The sequence below is a fragment of the Rattus norvegicus genome, chromosome 1 (assembly GCF_021556685.1).
Source record: "Rattus norvegicus strain SHRSP/BbbUtx chromosome 1, alternate assembly SHRSP_T2T, whole genome shotgun sequence".
NCBI classification, from domain to species: Eukaryota; Metazoa; Chordata; class Mammalia; order Rodentia; family Muridae; genus Rattus; species Rattus norvegicus.
Window position 1 is genome coordinate 202,071,351 of NC_141534.1, and position 19,445 is coordinate 202,090,795.

Below are 19,445 nucleotides of genomic sequence, written 5' to 3' on the forward strand. Positions count from 1 at the left end.
TAGGATACATAGTGGAATGGATGGAGAAAGGCGACTAGAATGGAGAGATCAAGACAGGGGAGAGGAGATGGGGGAAAGGAGGAAAAGGAAGGGAATATGTGGAGAGACAGCTAAAGTTAGGGGCTATTTGAGGAGTAGTATGGAAACCTAATCCAGTAGAAGCTTCCTAAAGCAAGTACATATATGAGAAAGATCTAAATGAAATCACCAAATAATGGAGGGATAGAGGTCCCCAACTGTCTCTTGTCACTAAATGAAGCTTCCAGTTCTGGAATCGGGTTACATCTATTTGAGTTATTGGCCAAAGGGTGTTCAGTGGAATCTCCAAACAACCAAAGCTATAGTTTGCTCTCCACAAACTGATGGCAAGGCCTCACACTGCTGAAACAACACCTATAGGATATGCCTACAAAAACCTTCACAGCTATGTTCTAGTGTCTTTGGTACAGGAAAGCACTATGGTGTTTTGTGTAGGAATGTTCCGCCACAGTGTCATGTGTTTGAATGCTTGTCATATAGAGAATGACACTATTAGGAAGAGGTGTGTTTGTTGGAGAAAGCATGCCACTGTGGGAGTGGGCTTTTGAGCTAGTCATACCCAGTGTGGCTCATAGTTCACTTCTGCGGCCTACAGATCAAGATGTAGAACTCTCAGCTACCTCTCCAGCACTATATATGCCTGCATGCCACCATGTTCCCTGCTGTGATGATAATGGACTAAACCTCTGAACTCAATCTAACACAGCCCAAGGAAATGTTTTCCTTTATAAAGGTTGCTGTAGTCATGGTGTCCCTTCATAGCAATAGAAACCCTAAGCACTCTACACCCTACTAAAAGAGAAATGCAAGCAAGTCAGCCACAAATGCTTTGATCTACAATGCTGTCCTGACTACAAAATATGCTAGGGTAATGGTGGCAACAAAACTTATTGGAGAAACTTCAGCAAAAACAGGGTTTGTGCTTTGTAGAGCATCCCTGCAGCACACATTGTAAATGACCCTCTCTGGTCTCGGTCCCAAACCGAGGAAAGGAAGAGCACATGTAGTTAACTAGTTTGCTCTTTGTCAGGGTTTGTCTTTATTTTTTTTTTCTTTTTTTCTTTTTTCCGGAGCTGGGGACCGAACCCAGGGCCTTGCGCATGCTAGGCAAGCACTCTACCGCTGAGCTAAATCCCCAACCCAGGGTTTGTCTTTAATCTGCATCAGAATGTCTCTGAGCTGCTGATCCTCACAAGGATGTTATTCAGCCCAAGGACGCTGGTCTAAATACCTTATTTATGAATTAGCACCTGTGTCCTCCTCTGACTTTCATAGAGACATTTTATATTTTGACTTCTTGTGTTGCAGTTATCTGAGACCAATCAAATTTTTTAAAACTTCTTTGCATGTAACCTAGCTATGTGTAAGATTGAAGTAGAAAATTGAGTGGGGTCATAACTATCCCAGATAGCCTTCCATCCCACCTGTGGTAATTCACAAACTTCTCTCACCATTACCTGTAACTCTGCCTGCCCCTTGAGGCTCAGGGGTTCCCTTTGGCCCTTTCTGCCTAATTAGCCTTGATTGTGCCCCTTAAACATACCAGTTCCGACCTTGCCCCCTGTCAGGGACTCATTACTAGGGTCCCTTGTATCAAGAGCTCATGCTGTCACAGAGGACTCCTTTTTACTCTAAAGGCCTTGGATGAAGTAAGAATGTCAGTTTCTTACAGAAACCTCCCCAAGGGGCTGGAGAGATGGCTCAGGATCACTGACTGCTCTTCCAGAGGTCCTGAGTTCAATTCCTAGCAACCACATGGTGGCTCACAACCATCTGTCATAGGATCTGATGTCCTCTTCTGGTGTGTCTGAAGACAGCTACAGTGTACTTAATAAATAAAACAAACAAATAAATCCCTAAAAAAAAAAAAGAAAGAAAGAAAGAAACCTCCCCAGGCATCCTGTACAAAGGATCCACTGATGACTCAACCCAATCCCATCAGCTAACTTGGGGTGCTCTAGAAGTTCTTGCTACTGCTCAAGGTTCAGCACAGTTGAAGTGTCCAGGCCTGTTTATGTCGAGTACCCTAAGAAGCAAGCTCCATGAGAGGAAAGAACTTGCTCCTGATCCCAGCAACCAGTATCTAGCTAATACTGTGCCCCCACCACCTCCCAGGTGACTCACACACAACCCGCCCGATGCCCTGTGTCTTAAGTAAGGGTGCTTACTGCCTGAGGAACCATAAAACATCCCGAGAATTCATTTGTTGATGCATTAATAGATAAAGATCAAGAGACAGAATATCACTCCCAAAGAATCAATGGAGGAATCTGACAGTTTATGTTGGGAAAAACCTCAATAATTCTGAGATATTTGAGTGTGCCCTTCGTTCAGGCTTCTTGCTCTGTACCAGGGAGATGGTGGTCAGCCAAAACATCCACTGCCCCCCGGAATTAAAGTGCTGGGAAATTTGTGATGGAGACTGAATGCCTCAAGCCTGGAGATAAGTCCATCTCTCTTAGCAGGAGAAAACATGCTCTTCTAAGAGAGAATCCACTCTGTTTCCATCACTTCAGAAAGAGAAAACGAAGGTTTAAGTTTATATCCCAATTGGCTGAGATTTTCCTCTCCTTTCCGTCCTTTCCTCATGTACTCTGCACCTAGGACGATAAAGGGAGCCTCTGTATCAGCAGGTGTTGTGCATGCTTTAAGCTGCAAAGAACTTGGGAAAGTGGCATTGTATGTGCCCCAGTCCAGGGACATTTAGAACCCTGTGCATGAGCCCACCTCATGTTCACCCTTTGTCTAAGTGATTAAGCCTGCCCTCCTCCACTCCGATACTTGGATATAAAACAGCTGGCAGTTGTGATCAAGCCCACTTCATGTCTCTCTCTGCATGCTACCTCACAAAGCATAGATGCTTAGAAAGTAGTAAAAAGGCAGGTGGGTAGAAGACCTGGGATAGAGATGCTACGATCTTGATGCCCCAGTAACCAAGACTAAGACTGCTTGTTCCCTAACTTGCTGGAATGGCTACTGTGGCTTTTCCCTGGATTTGAAATGGCTCGTTTCTGGTTTCTGACACCATCACCATCCTAGCCATGGAAGACGAATTTCCAGAAACAGGAGGTGAGCTTTGCAGGCTGACTGCAGGACAGCAACAAACCCAGGCATGTCCTTAGGGAGAAAGGGAACTGAGATGAACACACATTGACATTACTGTAGGTAAAAAGAAAATGTGGGCATTTTCTCAGGGGAGCTTCATCTTCTAGAAGAGGAGTCACAGAGCAGGCCTGGCTTGAGGGGTACCCTTCATTGTAGGTATCCTGCATCTGTGACATCAGGTACTCAGAGCTGACCCAGCATGCAACATTTTAGAAATTCATACATTTCTAAAGAAAGTTTTTTTTTAAGAAAACATTTCTGGCAGACCATGCAATGCAAAGGTAATAGATGAATAAGTAACATTTGGATGAGGCTATGATTATTAAATAACTCTGTTCATTACATATGTTGTATCTGTACATGCATGAGCATGCGTCTAGAGGCCAGAGGTCAACTGAGATCACTTTATATTTTTAAATATGTGCATGCATTCTTGGGTGCTTATATAGGTCCACAGAGAGCATCCGGTCCCTGGAGAGCAGGAGTTTCAGGCACTGCCCAGTGTAGGTGCTGGGAACTGAATTCCAGTCTTCTGCAAGGGTGGCAAGTACTACTAACTTTTGAGCCATCTCTTCAGCCCTCACTGGAGATGTGTGTTAATGCTATTTAAGGTGGTATCTCTTACTGGGACCTGGGGCCTACAGATACAGCCAGGCTGGAGATCTGCTTTTCTCCACAAGCTACATCCTAGGACGACTAGCATATATCACCATGCTTGTTTACTTTTTACATGGGCACTAGAGATCAAATTCATGGCCATGAGGCAAGCCCCTTATTAGCTGAGCTATCTCCTTAAGCTAAATACATCTTTCTAAAAGCCAGACAGATAGGCACATGCTTAGCAGGTTCTGAACCAGGCATGCAGCTGGGACCCACGCAGCATGGCTGAAAGCATTTCTCAGTCAGCAGGCGGAGCTGGGGAAATACATAGCTGCACACTTGATATTCTAATCCTCAGAGTTTTCTGACTTGCACTCTAATTTCTTTGGTTGAAGAACTAATTTAAGTCAGCTGTAGAGACTCCAACTTGTGAGCGTTGCCGTTTCATAATGTAATTAACGATTCACATCCAATTACATCATGTTAAAAATCCTTTCTTAATCCTGTCTCTGTTAATCCAGGACCTGAGGCCTCCTGTGTGGACTGGATCAATGCTCAGGAGAGAAGCAGAAAGCTCATTTGCAAGCACCAGTTGGAAAACACGTGCGTGATTTGGGAGGGTGATTTGACATCATGGGATGCATTTTTGTAAGGGAATACTAAGAATGGAGGAATATAAGGGGATCAGACACAACAGGTTTCACGGCAAGAGGATGCAAATATCTAAATTTCTCCTCGGGCCTGCAAGGGTCTCGAATGAGGCCCGAAGTCATCACTTAGTATAATATAACCCCACCCTCCCCACCCTGGTTCAATCCTGCCCCTATTTTACAGCCATCAAGGCCCAAGGCACCCAAGGACTTGCTCTGTTTGCTGCATTTTCATGCACTATGTGTGGATCTTCTATTCCCTGAGTTGTCTGTCTGTGATTCTCATTGCAACTGGTTGCTGGTAGTTAGCAAGTCTTCCTCTCCCCTCTGTGAAGGCTGGAATAGAGAAAGCTACATTATTTTTGCCAGCATCGCCAAGCACGATAGCTCATTTATTCAAAAGAACTGTAAAACGTGTTATTTCTGTGTCCCAGGTTTACTTGTACACATGTCAGTTTCCTCTGGATACATCATTATTTTGAATGATCAAAACCACCCCAACTCTTAAAGTCAAAGGAACTATACAAAACTAAGGGAAGAGACAAGGTCAAGATTATCCAGGGGTGTCTGTTCACTTGGTACAGGCTAACGACCATGGTCTCTGTGGGGTCACAAAAAGTTAGCACACTAAAGACTCATAGTCTACCAAGGAAAATTTATCCATTCAGGTGGCTGATTAATATGTGGAATGCAGGGCTGGAGAGACGGTTTAGCAGTTAAGAGCCCTGACTGTTCTTTCAGAGATCTTGAGTTCGATTCCCAGCAACCACATGGATCCAACCAGGATCTGATGTCCTCTTCCAGTGTGTCTGAAGAGAGCAATAGTATACTCACATATATAAAGTAAATAAATTTAAAAAAAGATGTGGAACACAAGGCAGTTTCCAAAGTAGAAAATATATACAGCCATTAAACAGAAAATTCAGTCCTATTTATGAGTTTAAATTATATAAAAACTTGTCAATCACTTTATAAAAATAGAAATATACATAAATTATATATATATGCAATTCCAGAGAAATTATAGGGTGACAGAAAGTCCAAGGTCAGATGTTCATAGCACTGCAATATCTTACCTAGTGTTGGGAAGTTTAAACTTGCCCTCTGAGGGTTTGCAGCTGAACCAAGCAAAACCTTGAGGCTACTCCTTAATTGAATTTGTTCAGAAACCATACTTTGAAGTATGTTTCTGAACCTCAACAGAAGCAAATGATAAAATCTAAAGTCTTAGCAATGTTCAAATAATTTACCCCCAAATTCTCCAACCAGGAATGTGGCTTATGAACCTGAGTGGACATCTGGCCAAAGTTTCACACACAGATATAATTTGAATATTATTTTAAATGCTGAAAAACACAGAGATCAAGCTGGATTCCCAACATTAGAGACATAGTTATAACGTTGATATGTCCATATCGGGAGATTATTAGATAGCTGTGGAGGTTTGAATGAGAAATACCTCCCACTAGGATTGGAAATATGCATAAATGCATATTCCAAATATAGTACTTAGTTTAAGGAAACTGCAAGGTTTCAAAACAAACAAACAAACAAACACACACCCCTGGAGAATAAATACAGGTGCTGTGGTGGCTGCTTCCAACTTCACCTACAAACTCTGGTTTAAAGCAAAACAGAGGAAGAAGAAAAACTCCAGAGGCAAGATCTGCATAAAGTGCTGTTCATAAATTCATTAGTGCAGGTTGTGTGTCCAGAACCCACAGCTTACTTAGTATGAACAGCCACAAGCTGAAGAATTCACAGAAGAGGAGTCCTGTGAAGTAAGCATGCAGGTCTCCCCAAAGGAAATTATCCTCATCCCAAGAATTTCCAATGAATATGAGCTTATAATTGTGTGTGTGTGTGTGTGTGTGTGTGTGTGTATGTGTGTGTGTGCAAGCATGCATGCCCACGCTCTTGAACTGCTGACTTGAATTCACACACACACACACACACACACACACACACACACACACACACATCAAATATTAATATTAACATATAGGATAGAAAAATGAACACTATGTTTAAAGTATATAAAAGTTGAAGGTATATAAAAGAGATTAAAATTATGGATGAGGAATAAGAGTTTACAATAACAGCCAGGTTGATCCTAAAAGGACTAAAAGTTCTAGAAATAAAAAGTACACTATATGGAATTTTAAAACTCTTACAACTTCAGAAACATCTAAGAGCAAAACAGTGGAATAAAATATAAAACTATAATTTTACTGAACACAGAGTCAGATGTAGCCAATGTAAAAGACAGGTTAGGAGAGATGAGCATAGAAGACCACAGAAAGCACATCTGGAACCCAAAAAAGAGACAACAGAGGAAACAGGGGAGAAATCTGAAGTCTGAGAATATCACACAATAAATACAAAACCCATCAGGTTCAGGAAATGAATCGGGAACATCAACCAACAAGACACCTACATTTAAATCCACCATGAAATATAACACATCAAACACATCACAGAAGCAGCTTCAATGTGGCCCAGAGGAAAAGCCCAAAGGTATGATAGTTAGAGTACAGATAGCTTCTCCATGGCAACAGATGAAGCCAAACACGGGGTTAGGGATTTAGCTCAGTGGTAGAGCGCTTGCCTAGCAAGCGCAAGGCCCTGGGTTCGGTCCCCAGCTCCGAAAAAAGAAAAGAAAAAAAAAATCAAAAAACAAAAAACAGATGAAGCCAAACACAAGAAGAGTAAAGTCTTCAAGGGCTGAGCAGAAATCACTGTCGGCACAGGGTGGTATTCCTCACCAGATAGTTCACATTTATGGACTATCCACATTGTAGGACCAGCATCTTCCCTCAACCTCATGCAGTCTGGAACAGTTTAGCACCAAAGCTCCCCAGTGCACGCACGCTTTAGGAAGATAACAGGTCTGACATGCACGATGGAAAGGAACCAGAGACACGGCAAACAGGGCACAGGCAGACATTATAAAAGTAACAGACTGTTAGCATCAGAAACAGAGCAGGTAGACCTGATTTGAGAGCTGTGCTGTGGTTCTGTGTTTCTGCCTTTCTACCTGGGGAAGCTACATTGTTGTGAGATGAGTGGGGGGGGGGGGGGGTGACTACGACACCTATTAACCTTTGACTTTGTTGCATTCACTGGAGACAATTTCTATTTCCATGTGGTCACTAAACAAAAAATAAAGAGAACTGCCTTCAACTATCAGATAAAAAAGCAAATTGAGAAAAAAAATCCATTCAACACATGGCCATGAAGGAGATAAAAAGACAGAAGTGAGAAACCAAGAAAACTTAGATAATATGACAGAGATAAATAAATGGATACAAATCAATAATGAGGAAAGCCATAAGTGGTCTCATCTTTCTGTTTAAACATTTGGAAATGGCACATTATATTTTGAGAAAGAAGTAGACTCAGTCTTATCCTTTCTTTATCTTTTCATAAAGACAATGAAAATAAAGTGATGTCTAAGAGCCTAGGCAGAAATACTTTGAACATTAAGCATCATAGAAGCAAGTCATCTTTGGGAGTTGGATTCTGAAATATTTATAAATGCATATATTTGGGGGGATGAGACCCAAGTCTAAACAGGAGATTCACCTATGTTTCACATACATGCTGTGTACATGGCCCAAAGGTAATTTAAGACAGCATTTTAAGTATTTTTTCACCCAAAAAACTCCATGGGGAAAGATTTTCCTCTTGTGTTGTATCACATATTTAAATATAGTTAGGCTATGCGGCACATTTTAGATTTTGGATTAGAGACGCTCAACCAAGTAGAAAACTGGCAAATAGAAAATATCAATAGAATAAAAATATGGATCTGAGGGAAAATAAAAATAGCATAGTGTTAAATGTCTCTGTAGACTGATACAAAGAAAAGGCAAACCATTATTATGAGAGATGAATTAAGGACATTATTGAAGACCCAACATACAAGAAATACTGTAAACATCTTTATGTGAATCACACAAATGACTTGGATGAAGTGGCAGGTTCTCTCAAGACACAAATTCCCATAAAAAGGTTTAAGAGGTAGAACTCCTGGCTAATTGACAAAAAGTATCCTGGGTATTTTTTATGACAACCTGACATAGGCTGGATGCATTTGGGAAGAGAAAATTTCAACTGAGAAAAGGACCCAACCTGGCTTGCAAGGTGAGCCTGTAGTGCATTTTCTTGATTCATGATTGGATATGGGAGGACCCAGATCACGGTGAGTGGTCTAATGGTCTAAGGGCTAATGGTGTTGGGTATTATAAGTACACAGACCGAGTAAGCCATGGCTATAAGCAGTATTCATCTCTGGATTCTGCTTCATTCCTGCCTTGAATTTCTACCCTGACTTCCTTGGATGATGGGCTTAAGCTATGAGATGAAATAAATTTATCTTCCTCTCCAAGCTGCATTGGGTCATGATGTTTTATCACAGCAATAGAAACCTAACTATGTCAATGCACACGAAAAAAAAAAAACAAAAAACAAAAAAAACAACTGTATTTGTAATGAAAACCTTCCCTCAAACTGATGTTCAGGCCAAGAGAGAGTCTCTGGTGAGCTCAGTCCAGCACTCAGAGCCAGAGGAGAGAATAGCTTCCAACTCATTTTCTAAAAGTTAATGTTTCCATGATACCTAAGCAAACACACTAGTGTCTCACAAAATAGATCCCCAAATATTAGCAACTGAAATTTAGCAATATTATTTTTATGATGTAATATATCATAACCAAATAGCAATCCCAAGTTAGCATGAAAATCATTGCAGTTCCCCAGGTTCATAAAATAAATACGGGAAACTCTATTGTTATGCAAATAAGGCTGTGAAAGAACTTGTCAATACTTAATGCCCAGGCGAATCAAGCGTCTTCATCAAGTTAATAATAGGAACAAAAAAATTAGACTGAATGAAAACCAAACAAGGGACTTACATAGACATTTCTCTAAAAGACTACAAATGGTCAATAGGTGCACACACACACACACTATTCAGCCATTAGAAAACCTTTAAAGAACTGTAAACCAAAACCACAATGAGATAGCTCTTCATACTAATTAGGATGGATATTTAGCATAAACACAGAACAAGTATGAATAATGGTATACAGAAATGAGGACCTTTGTACTTTACAGTAGGAATGCCAAGTAGTACAGTTGCCATGGAAACAGTAGGACAGTTCCTCAAAACATACAAATAGAAATGACATATAATTCAGCAATCTCACTTCTTGGTACATACCCCCAAACAGTGAGAGCAGAGCATCAAAGTAACATTTATACATGCCTGTTCATGGGGCAAGATTAATCAAAACAGACTAAAGGTAAACAAAATCCAAGTGTTCATCAACAGATGGAAGGATGTAATATTCATGGAAGGGGACTGACAAATGTTACACTATGGAGAAAACCTAAGGGCGTTGTGTGCAAGTAAACGCACCATTTGCTAAGGAACAGGTGGTGTATGTCTCCACTCACATCAAGTCCCCAGAGGAGTTAATGCAGAGACAGAAAGTGGACTGTGCTTACCAGGGGATGGAGTGTCCATTTTAATGGAGACAGAGCTTTGTTTATAAGATAGCAAGAGTTCTTTGGATGGGTGTGGTGACAGTTGCCAAACATCATTAATTTATATCGCGCCATGGAACTGCTCACTTAAAAACTAGTAAAATATCTTTCGATAAAGGGGGAAATATAAACAGTCTTTTATATAGATGTAGACAGTCTTTTATAGACGGAGTCTACATTTTAAAACATCCTTATACTTAACAGAGAATAAGATAAAGATGCTATCTCTCAGTACCTCTCTTTATATCCTACTTGCGATGATGCCTTGTGCAATAAGTCAAGAAAAACATGGTCATGCATAGAGGATGGCATTCCAGAGCTTTTCCCCATCTCACATCTCCTATATTATTTTCACTCCCTATTCTGCAACATAAATTGCCTGAGCATTGGAGGAATGGAACAAATAAATGTCTTGTTTAAGGCTGGGCCCTCATGTATAAAACCTCCTAAGTCATCTATACAACACTGCTGTACTTGATAAGACCTAAGAAAACCCCCAAATTAAAGATCATTCTATAGAAGTCAATTATGTATGTATTGAGAAATGGATTGTTTAAAACTCAATATAATTACTTAATAGTGGCATTCATAATATGAAGAAAAAAAGGATCTATTGTATCCACACTGAAAATTACAAAATACTGATGGAGCACATTAAGGGCAAATGTGAGGAAACAAGACCCTACATAATGGAAGAACACAGGTTTGCTTCCATTTATCTGGACATTGATCCTTGACCTGCAGGGGTGAGGGTGGGAGAACACTGTTTCAGAGGTGACAGAAATACTTCATGTCTCTGTGTCATTGCTTTTAGTTGCATCGAAAGTTCTGTGATTTTTTTTAAAAAACTATTTCACTTCATGTGTTTTTCCATTTATGGAAAGAATGATTTAGCTTCTAAAATCAGTCTAGAAATTTTGATTTTCTCTAGTTCTTCGTTCATAATTTTAATTATCTGTTTTATATACCTTTAAATATAATACTTATTTTATAATGTTTTATCTTTTCCTTTATCAGGATACCTACATAAACATATACATAAAATGTCTGTAAGTAAACAATGTCTAAAAACATTGTTTGAGACAGTACAGAAATAGACTGGGAGGGCTGGCTTAAAGTATAAAGTGAATGTTAGACAGGGTCTGGTGGCACTTTGGCTGAATCCTACAGTGGCTGGACCTCTCCATGTCACTGGGGCACACTAAGAATAGCTGAAAGGATACCCCATCCTTCCCATACATAGATGGGAGCTTTTGTGACTCACATAGTATTCATGTGGCATGAAATTCCTGCAAGGAAACACCTGTGTAAACCAGGGAAATCCTTGCATAAACAAGAATTCCATACAGGGCTGGTACTGCCAGCCTGTTCTGAAATAACAGATTTCTCATCCATGGTCCCCACAGATAAGTGGTATCCAGAGTGTAGGAACAAATAGGTTCCTGTATTACACCCCACAGGAAATTCATCTGAAAGGATTACAGATTTAAATAAAGAATGTGGACTACAGAAACTTTTCTAAACCTGTAGGGGAGAAGAAAAAGGGTAGGTGATGGTGGCAACAAAGAGTCTGAATGTGGAAAATTACCAGAAGCAGGCATGATGACTAAAGGTAAGATGGCATCCTGGGAGAAATCCTGGAACAGAAAAGGCACATTAATGAGGACTCTTGGACCCTGAGCCTCGCTTGCCACTTAGCTGATATTACTGATAGGACTAGCCTTGATGTCTCAGTCTAGATCTGTGATTGTGCACAGGGGTCAACTTTATTCCCTGGGACATTTTGGGTGTATCCCTTAGTGGGTCAAGGAGAATTGCTGCTGGTATCTATGAGCGAAGACCAGGAAAGCTCCTAACAGTGCTTATGAGCAACCAAATATCCCCATGTCTAGGTTGAGAAGCTGCTAGCCAAGTGTAGTGTGTGTGTGTGTGTGTGTGTGTGTGTGTGTGTGTGTGTGTGTGTGTGTGAGATACAACTGAACCCTGAAGGAACTAGAAGCTCAGTCGAGGCTCCTTGGAAACTTTCCTTGCTATCTTGTGATTCTGCTCATCTGAAGTTACTTAAAAGTTGGAAGCTTTAACAGCTGTAGACTTTTGTCATGAATATCATTTCCCCTTATTAAAATGCTCAGAGAACATTCTAATGCTGATGCGTTCTGTTTGAGGATGCTTAGTGAAGTTGGAGTTCGTGTGGCAACAGGACTGTGTTGGGTCCTGGAAATCTATTCCCATAAACATTACGGTTCTGTTTATCATCTTCTCACCAAAGTCCTAGGAATCTTGCTAAGAAATTCCATGGCTCTTTTAAAGGATGTTCGTCAACACACTGTTCTAAAAGTCTTAAAATAAAAAGTAATCAATTTAGCAATAGGATGCTTGGTTTTCAAGGTAAAGTATACTCATACAGTAGAAGGCTTTGCAATAATTAGATGTTTAACAGGGACAACACAAATGGACAATCCAGGTGCATGATGTCTTTTTGTTGTTGGTGGTGGTGTTATTTAAAAAAATGGAGAAGAGGGGAAAGGAAGTGTATGCAGAGAAAGAAAAGTTTAGTGCATGAATAGTAGAATTCATATAACCTGCGGGAGGACTTACTGGAGTATTAGGGTTAAGATCAATTTTCATGTTTCTATTTTTATTTCAATCTTAATTTTTATAATTCATGTTTTACTTTTTCAATAAGGAATAAAATGGTAAAATTAAAAAAAAGAGAGGGGCTGAACCATTTAAATATTTTTCTAAGCAACTATTTCACAGAATGCTAAACCTAGAAGAAACCATAGCCAAAGAGCCACAACCCAACCAAGTTTTAAAGATGCTCAAAGTGGGCATGGACACAGCATATCATGTCAGCATGATGTCCCTCTCACACTGACCTTCCAAATGCACCTCATTTTGGCATTTGGCAGGCAACCCCTCCAAATTCTATGGCTGGCGTCAGCTGCTCTGACACGCACAGCTTCATGGGCTATAGTTTCAGCACTGAAGAGGTTCACTTAGACTTACATGCACAAGAGCCTTCGTGCTGACTCAGGAGTACTAGAGAAAACTCACATGCTCACAATCTCCATAGGCCATCTGAACAAAAACATCCAAGCATGGTTTATCCAGGCAAGAATTCTCAAGCTTCTATCCTCCTCATTTCACGAACATCCCAGAGCCAGATTCCACTTCATTTAACTGCCAGTTTGGTCCTTGGAGTAAGGAACTATATAATCTCTACCTTGTCCAACTCATGTATTTATACATGCAAAAGATAGGACAGAGCCAGGAGGAGTATGTTCTGTGCAAAGAGCTGTCATTATGAGTTTCTATGTATTTGTAAGAGCTGGACTTCAAAGTTGGCTCGGGAATTTTTAGCAACTTTTGAAATTTTGTTGTGGCACTGTCTAAGGCTGAGAAACCCCGAGTTGCTCAGAAGATTCACAGCTTTGAGAAGTGGAGAGTACTGAGGGTTTTCTTTTCCTCAGGGGACCCATGTGAATAATGCCATAAAATGACTGATGGTTACACACTTCATGAAGGTTTTGGAGCACACCAAGGAGCATAGGGAAGCTGGGTTTGGTAGCACGTCTGTGATCCTAACACTAGAGAGGCAGAGGCCAGAAGCATCACAGCCAGTTCCAGGACTCCCAGAGATACATAATGAGGTTCTGTCTCAAGAAAACCAAAACCAGCCAGGCAGCCAGTCAGCCAACCAAATGATAAACCCAGGTCAACGGGAGATCCAAAAATGAGGTCCATGAATGCAAATCTTACAACTCAGAGAAAATGGTTACAAAAACCCTAGTTTTGGTAGCATTTGTATTCAATTTCTGTTTCCATGGACAATCTCCTAGAGGCTAGTACATAAAGCTCCTCCTATAGTTATGACTGGAGACATTCTCACAGGCCATGTGTTACAACAATCAGAGTAGGCAGGTAGACATTTCATGGGGAAGAGTCTAATCCTAACTGTGGTAACAAGGGTTGTGTCCATTGCAAAAAGAAACACTGCTACTACACATGTCTGCCCTCTAGGACACCTCAACCTTGAAGATCCTATGATAGCCCCTAGGAATCAAGACACATAGAAGAGAGAAACCCATCTCCCAAATGTCTCAAACAAGACGACGTTAGTTTGGAGGCCTTGATTCTTGATTGGTGTTGGATGGTCCTAGATGTGATATCCTTCCTGGATCAGAACAAACAATTCTCTACATTCTCCAAAAACAGCCTCGCACTGTGCACTACAATGTCCCAGCTGTGGAGTAGGGTCCTTACCAACACAGATGACTCTACCATGATGTGCTTTACTGGGTAACGAAATATTTGATAACAGTGTAAGAAGCATTTCTACATTTGACAGCGAACTCTTCTGAAGTCAGAGTTTAAAGGGGTTTGAGTCTATTTTATCATCTTCCCTTGTCTTCTGCTCTCCAAAGTTGGTGAGTCACACCAGAGAGGGTCACATCTTATCCAAAGGTCTCAGATTTTTTTCTCTGAGGTTATTGGGGAGGAAGAAAAACTTGACTAAGACACAGGACTGAAATATATATATATATATATATATATATATATATATATATATATATTTCTCACATTTTTCATTTTCCATTTTTCAGGTCATCTGTACCAAAACACCTTTCCTTACATAACTCATCACAGTACCACTTTCTCCTTCCAGGACTGTGTTTAATCTGATTCCCAGCAAACAGCTCAGACCAAAGACTAATGATAACTACAAAGTGTTACTGAGTCCCTCTGTGAGTTCATGTGAGTAGCTTGATACACATGAATCACTTATGAACAATGTGGTGAATAATTAGACAAATGGACTGAAATGCAGTGGGTCTTCTATAGACAGCCCATGGACCCTCTGCTTGTGGTCCTCATGCTATCTATGACTCATTCATGTCTAGACAGCTGCTCTACAGTTCTCTAATTTAAAAATGCAGACCATTATCTGGTCAGTCTTCAGTCCTTGAATCCATCTTTCTTTATGAATCCCTGACAAACCTGAACAAATGGAGCATTAGTAATGACTTTCTCCCTGACATTGTAGAGCCATAGCCCATTCATATAATGGAGGGTATGACTCATACAACAAAGAAGTGGGGGAGAAGTGGGTCTTGATTTCTAGAGCTGACTTGGGTGATGAAAAGGGGCAAATTTGGGTTCTTATAGATAATGAAGAAGTCTATTATTAACCTGGAAGTGACTCCACCTCATTAAGACTTATCAGTAATGAAACAAACAAAATTTAAAACCTTCCCATCTTTGTGAAAACCATCTACATCTTTGTGCAGCAATGCTTAATCAAATGATACCTCTTCTTCAACATTCATTTAAAAAGATGTCCCATGATAATATTTGACTCTTCTGACTGGCTTCTCAGGGGAATCACAGTTTGCAAAGCCTCACTTCCCAGTTTTCAAACCAATTGTGGATTCTGTAGTTTTGACAACCTACCTTTTGATGGTGAATCTTACATGACTCCCCCCTTCCTTGGTTAGAGAATGTTGGGTCCAGGTGTGAGGAGTGGTTGTACAAGGAAGAAGACACAGGGCACTTGAGTGGCCCTGATGTCACATCAGTTGCTTTATTGGCTCATCAGAGTATCTTGACCTCCATGTAACAACCAAACCCTGAATATCTGCTCTAAGCCCCATGATGCTCTGCAGGGTCAAGACAGTGACTCACAGGGTTGTCACCTTTTCAGAGTGTGCAGCCTAGAGGAAAAGAGCTGCTATGGAGTAAAGAGGTCACTTTAAAAGACTGTAGCCTACACACCCGAGTTTTGTTTCAGAACTGTGCAATCAGAGAGCAGCAGAGTGCCTGGAACCAGGACTGACAAAGCAAAGAAATGAGAACAGGCTGTCCAGATGGAATTCTGGTATGGAGATACCAGAAGGTGCTAGAGCTTAGCAGGTGTCCCAATCACTAGTGACAATGGTGACTGGCACAAAGTGACAGACTTTGTTGCTGACAATAAAAGGGGACTCTGGGCTAGTGGGCATGATGAATAGTTTAGGAAATAGGAAAAGAGCAAGAGGCAGTTTGTCAGGCTTTGGTCAGAAGATATGAGGCAGTCCTAGAGTCAATGGTGGGAAGGGGTAGAGGGCATGAATGTACCTCCCTTGCTTGGGAATCACTCCATTCAATTCTGAGAATTACTCTGATAATTTTTCTGACAGCTACAATGACAGAAAACCCCTCCCTCAGTGAAAGAAGAATTTAAGTGATCATCTGGTTGACCTCTCCTACTGAACTGATTAGGCCTTACCTGACAAGTAACCTAAGATTCTAAAAAGATTAGCCTCTAGTATGGGTGGCACACTTATATTTTAATCATCAATATTCTTAAATATTTCATTTAAAGTGTATTAAAAAGTTAAAAAAAACATGTCTCTGGGTCTCAACACTGCAACAACACCTTCACCACTTCCCCCAGTACAAGTTCATTCTCACAATTGCCCAATGTGCTCCTGAGTGAGCAGAGGTTAACTAGGAAAGAATAGTTCACTGCTATCTTCCCATGGGTGAGAAGATGACAGTCTAGATCTCATTCGCAATCCTGTCCTAGGAGAACTCAGGAAGACTCCTAACTCCTAATGAGGTGAGGTGGAAAGTGGCAGGGTGAACAGCTCTTACATGCACTGCCTGGCACTCTCTGGGGAGATATCCCTCGTTCGTCCACCTTAGAGAACTAACCAGCAAGCTCCTCATTAAAGGTCACATCTACTCCCTGGGATACAAAGACCCAGCCTCCTCCAACTCAGAGCAACACTGAAGAGACATTCCCAATCCTGAGGTGGCTGTGACCTTTGTTTTATCTGTACAAGAGAACCTTCCCTATCTGCTCATCCCTTCTTCATCTTTCTTCAATCCATGATCATTCTCACAAGAACACCTTAGGATATAGGCTATCCATTGATCTCAACCTCAGAGTCTTAGTCCAAGAACACAGGATGCAATACTGTTCTAGATCAAAGGTTACACATTATAGGCAGGCTAAGTCTGGCATACCATTTGCCTTTATACATAAAGCTTTATTGGCAACAGCCATATAAGTCTATGCCGTGCAATGCTTTCCCACCAGAATAGCAGAACGGAGTAAATGCCATACAAAGCATGTGTCCTGTAAAGATGAGCACACTTTCCTTTGTAAGAAGACAGGGGAGGGGAGAGGGAGGGAGTGGAGGAGAGAGGAGAGGGGTTGAGGAGGGGTATAAAAAGAAGGGGAAGAGAGTGTAGATGAGGGAAGAAGAGAAGGAATGAGACAGGAGAGAGAGGGGGAGAAAAAAGAAAAGGAAGGTAGAGGGCAGTGCAGGAAAAAAATGCAAAGGAAGGGAAAAAGAAAAGATTGATTCATCTAATACTAGATTATTGGGGGGAGGGTGATACATTTGCAAAATAGGATTTCTTCCCATGCCTTCTGAGCCCTGTAGGAATAAGTCCTCTGGGATGAGAGAGCTGAGTTCAGGAGGCATCTTCTCATCAGGTAAGCCTGATGTGTAAATGAAATGAAGCCAAATCACTATGCACACCCCATACCTAGAAACATAACAAGATTTGGTATCCATGCAGTGGCCTGGCGGGGGCTCATTCCTTCCAGCCACTCAGACTAATGCTTTTAGAGCTGTGGTTCTCAACCTTCCTAATGTTACAACCCTTTAATACAGTTCCTTATGTTGTGGAGATTCCCAACCATAAAATTATTTTGTTGCTACTTCTTAACTGTAATTTTGCTATTGTTACAAATTGCAGTATAAATATTTGATATGCAAGATATCCAGTATGCATCCTCCAAAGGTTAAGAACCAAGGCTTTAGAGCATGTACGCTGTCTGTGGGTCTACCACAGAGCAGGGCATCATATTCCTTAGTCTTTTCTCCAATAGCATCTAACATCATCTCTCGCTTTGTATCTACGTGGATGTCTCAGGAAGGAAAAGAGATTCAGAGATGGATCATAGAAACAAAACAAGCTAAGCAATAGTTAATATATCAGAATCAATAATGAATCAATCACACACAGAGGTCAGAATCATTTAGATCAATATTAAAACTCCTGCAGAGTGACACAGAGACCCAGATGAGTTATGGAAGGAGCTCCAAGCTTTAACTAACATCAATAACTAACCTTACCAAATATCATCAGAAATCCATTTATAGCACACTGTGCCATCACACCAGAAATGCTTCTGAGCTGTCTCCAAATACCACTTTCTATGGTGACAGTGGGGGACAGACTGGGTACCTCAACACTCTGACCATTCTTCCCAGGGTTATCACTGGCAAGGATGCAACAGGAACCACAAACACAGCCCTAGCACTTAATGGATACACAGACTTAGGTAAGTCATTTTATCTTCAAGCCTTGTTTGTCTTGTCTACAAGACAGGCAGAACTGGTATTTTCCCTACAAAGTTGTTTAGATGATTTAAAATAATGGACATAAGACATGACCTGGCACTGGGCATTTTAACAACATATAACACGATTATTCCTCAAGCTGACTCTGAGCATGGGGTGACAACGTGGTGAAAGTTTCCCTCACAGCAGAGGCAGAGTTTTGTACAATGTTCACCTCTGCTGTACCGGCAGGATGCTCACTAACAGTAAAGACAAAACATCAAGGACCAAGAAGGTTGGCAAACAGAGAATCAATTCTTAACCTCACTCCCAAAGGAGAAGTGACTACCCATATGTTTGCAGAGTTTTCTCCCAGGGGACAGAACCTATCTGTTTTCCATGATGTGACTGCGTGTATCCCATCTCCCCCCCCTACCTTAGGAGTCTTCCTGGGTACTTATCTTCAAAGCTTACTTGGGAATACCATCTAGAGAAGCTTACTTGGGAATACCATCTAGAGAACTTCCTATCCAATGAGCTAATGACTATAGCTAAAATTGTCTTGACTCTATCTATGGACTTTGCCATGCAGCACCTACAAAGGCAGCTGGGTTTCAGCAAAGTGAGGCCAGAGGGGATCCTCCTTGGGTAGGATTCAGATAAAAGGAGTTAGCTTCATACCATAAGAAGGATGAATCCCATTAAGTATATGTAGCCACAGGAAGCTATCAAGAATGCCTTAGATGCAATGTCAGTTGCTGACCGGAAATGCACGGGTCCTCTTAATGAGCATGGCCATGGTCTGAGAGTACTTGTGTTAAGGCTAACAGGCTCTGTGAGGGTGGCAGATGAGCTTGCAAATGCTCCCCTCGATGATGATGTACCCCGTACCAGAATAGACTGTGATCTTTAGAGAGTCAATTACGCTTATAAACTTCAGGCAGGAATTCGGTGGCATGGACAGAGATGCTTTCTCATTATCCAACAAGAAATGTAAACCCATTGAAAATTAGTATAGATATACATGAGTGAGAGTGTATGCAAACCAGGTAGCTGTGTGTCTGTGTGCACATGTGCACATTAGAGGTACATGTCTCAAACAATAAATTACCCCCTATTCTAATGGAGCACAGCTTTCTAAAAGACATGGCTCTCAGCTTCC

The 19,445-nt window shown here is 41.1% G+C and overlaps 1 protein-coding gene across 30 annotated transcripts in view; it reads right to left on the reverse strand.

Moving 5' to 3' along the window:
• The window catches only part of C1h10orf90 (similar to human chromosome 10 open reading frame 90), a 232,411-nt gene that overhangs the window by 54,424 nt on the left and 158,542 nt on the right, over window positions 1-19,445 (reverse strand). Inside the window, 2 exon segments of one of the 30 annotated variants that reach the window (NM_001419533.1) lie at window positions 11,533-11,581; window positions 15,399-15,462. Coding sequence (NP_001406462.1) covers window positions 11,533-11,545 — 13 coding nt within the window. The 5' untranslated portion in view covers window positions 11,546-11,581; window positions 15,399-15,462. 30 annotated transcript variants of the gene reach the window in all.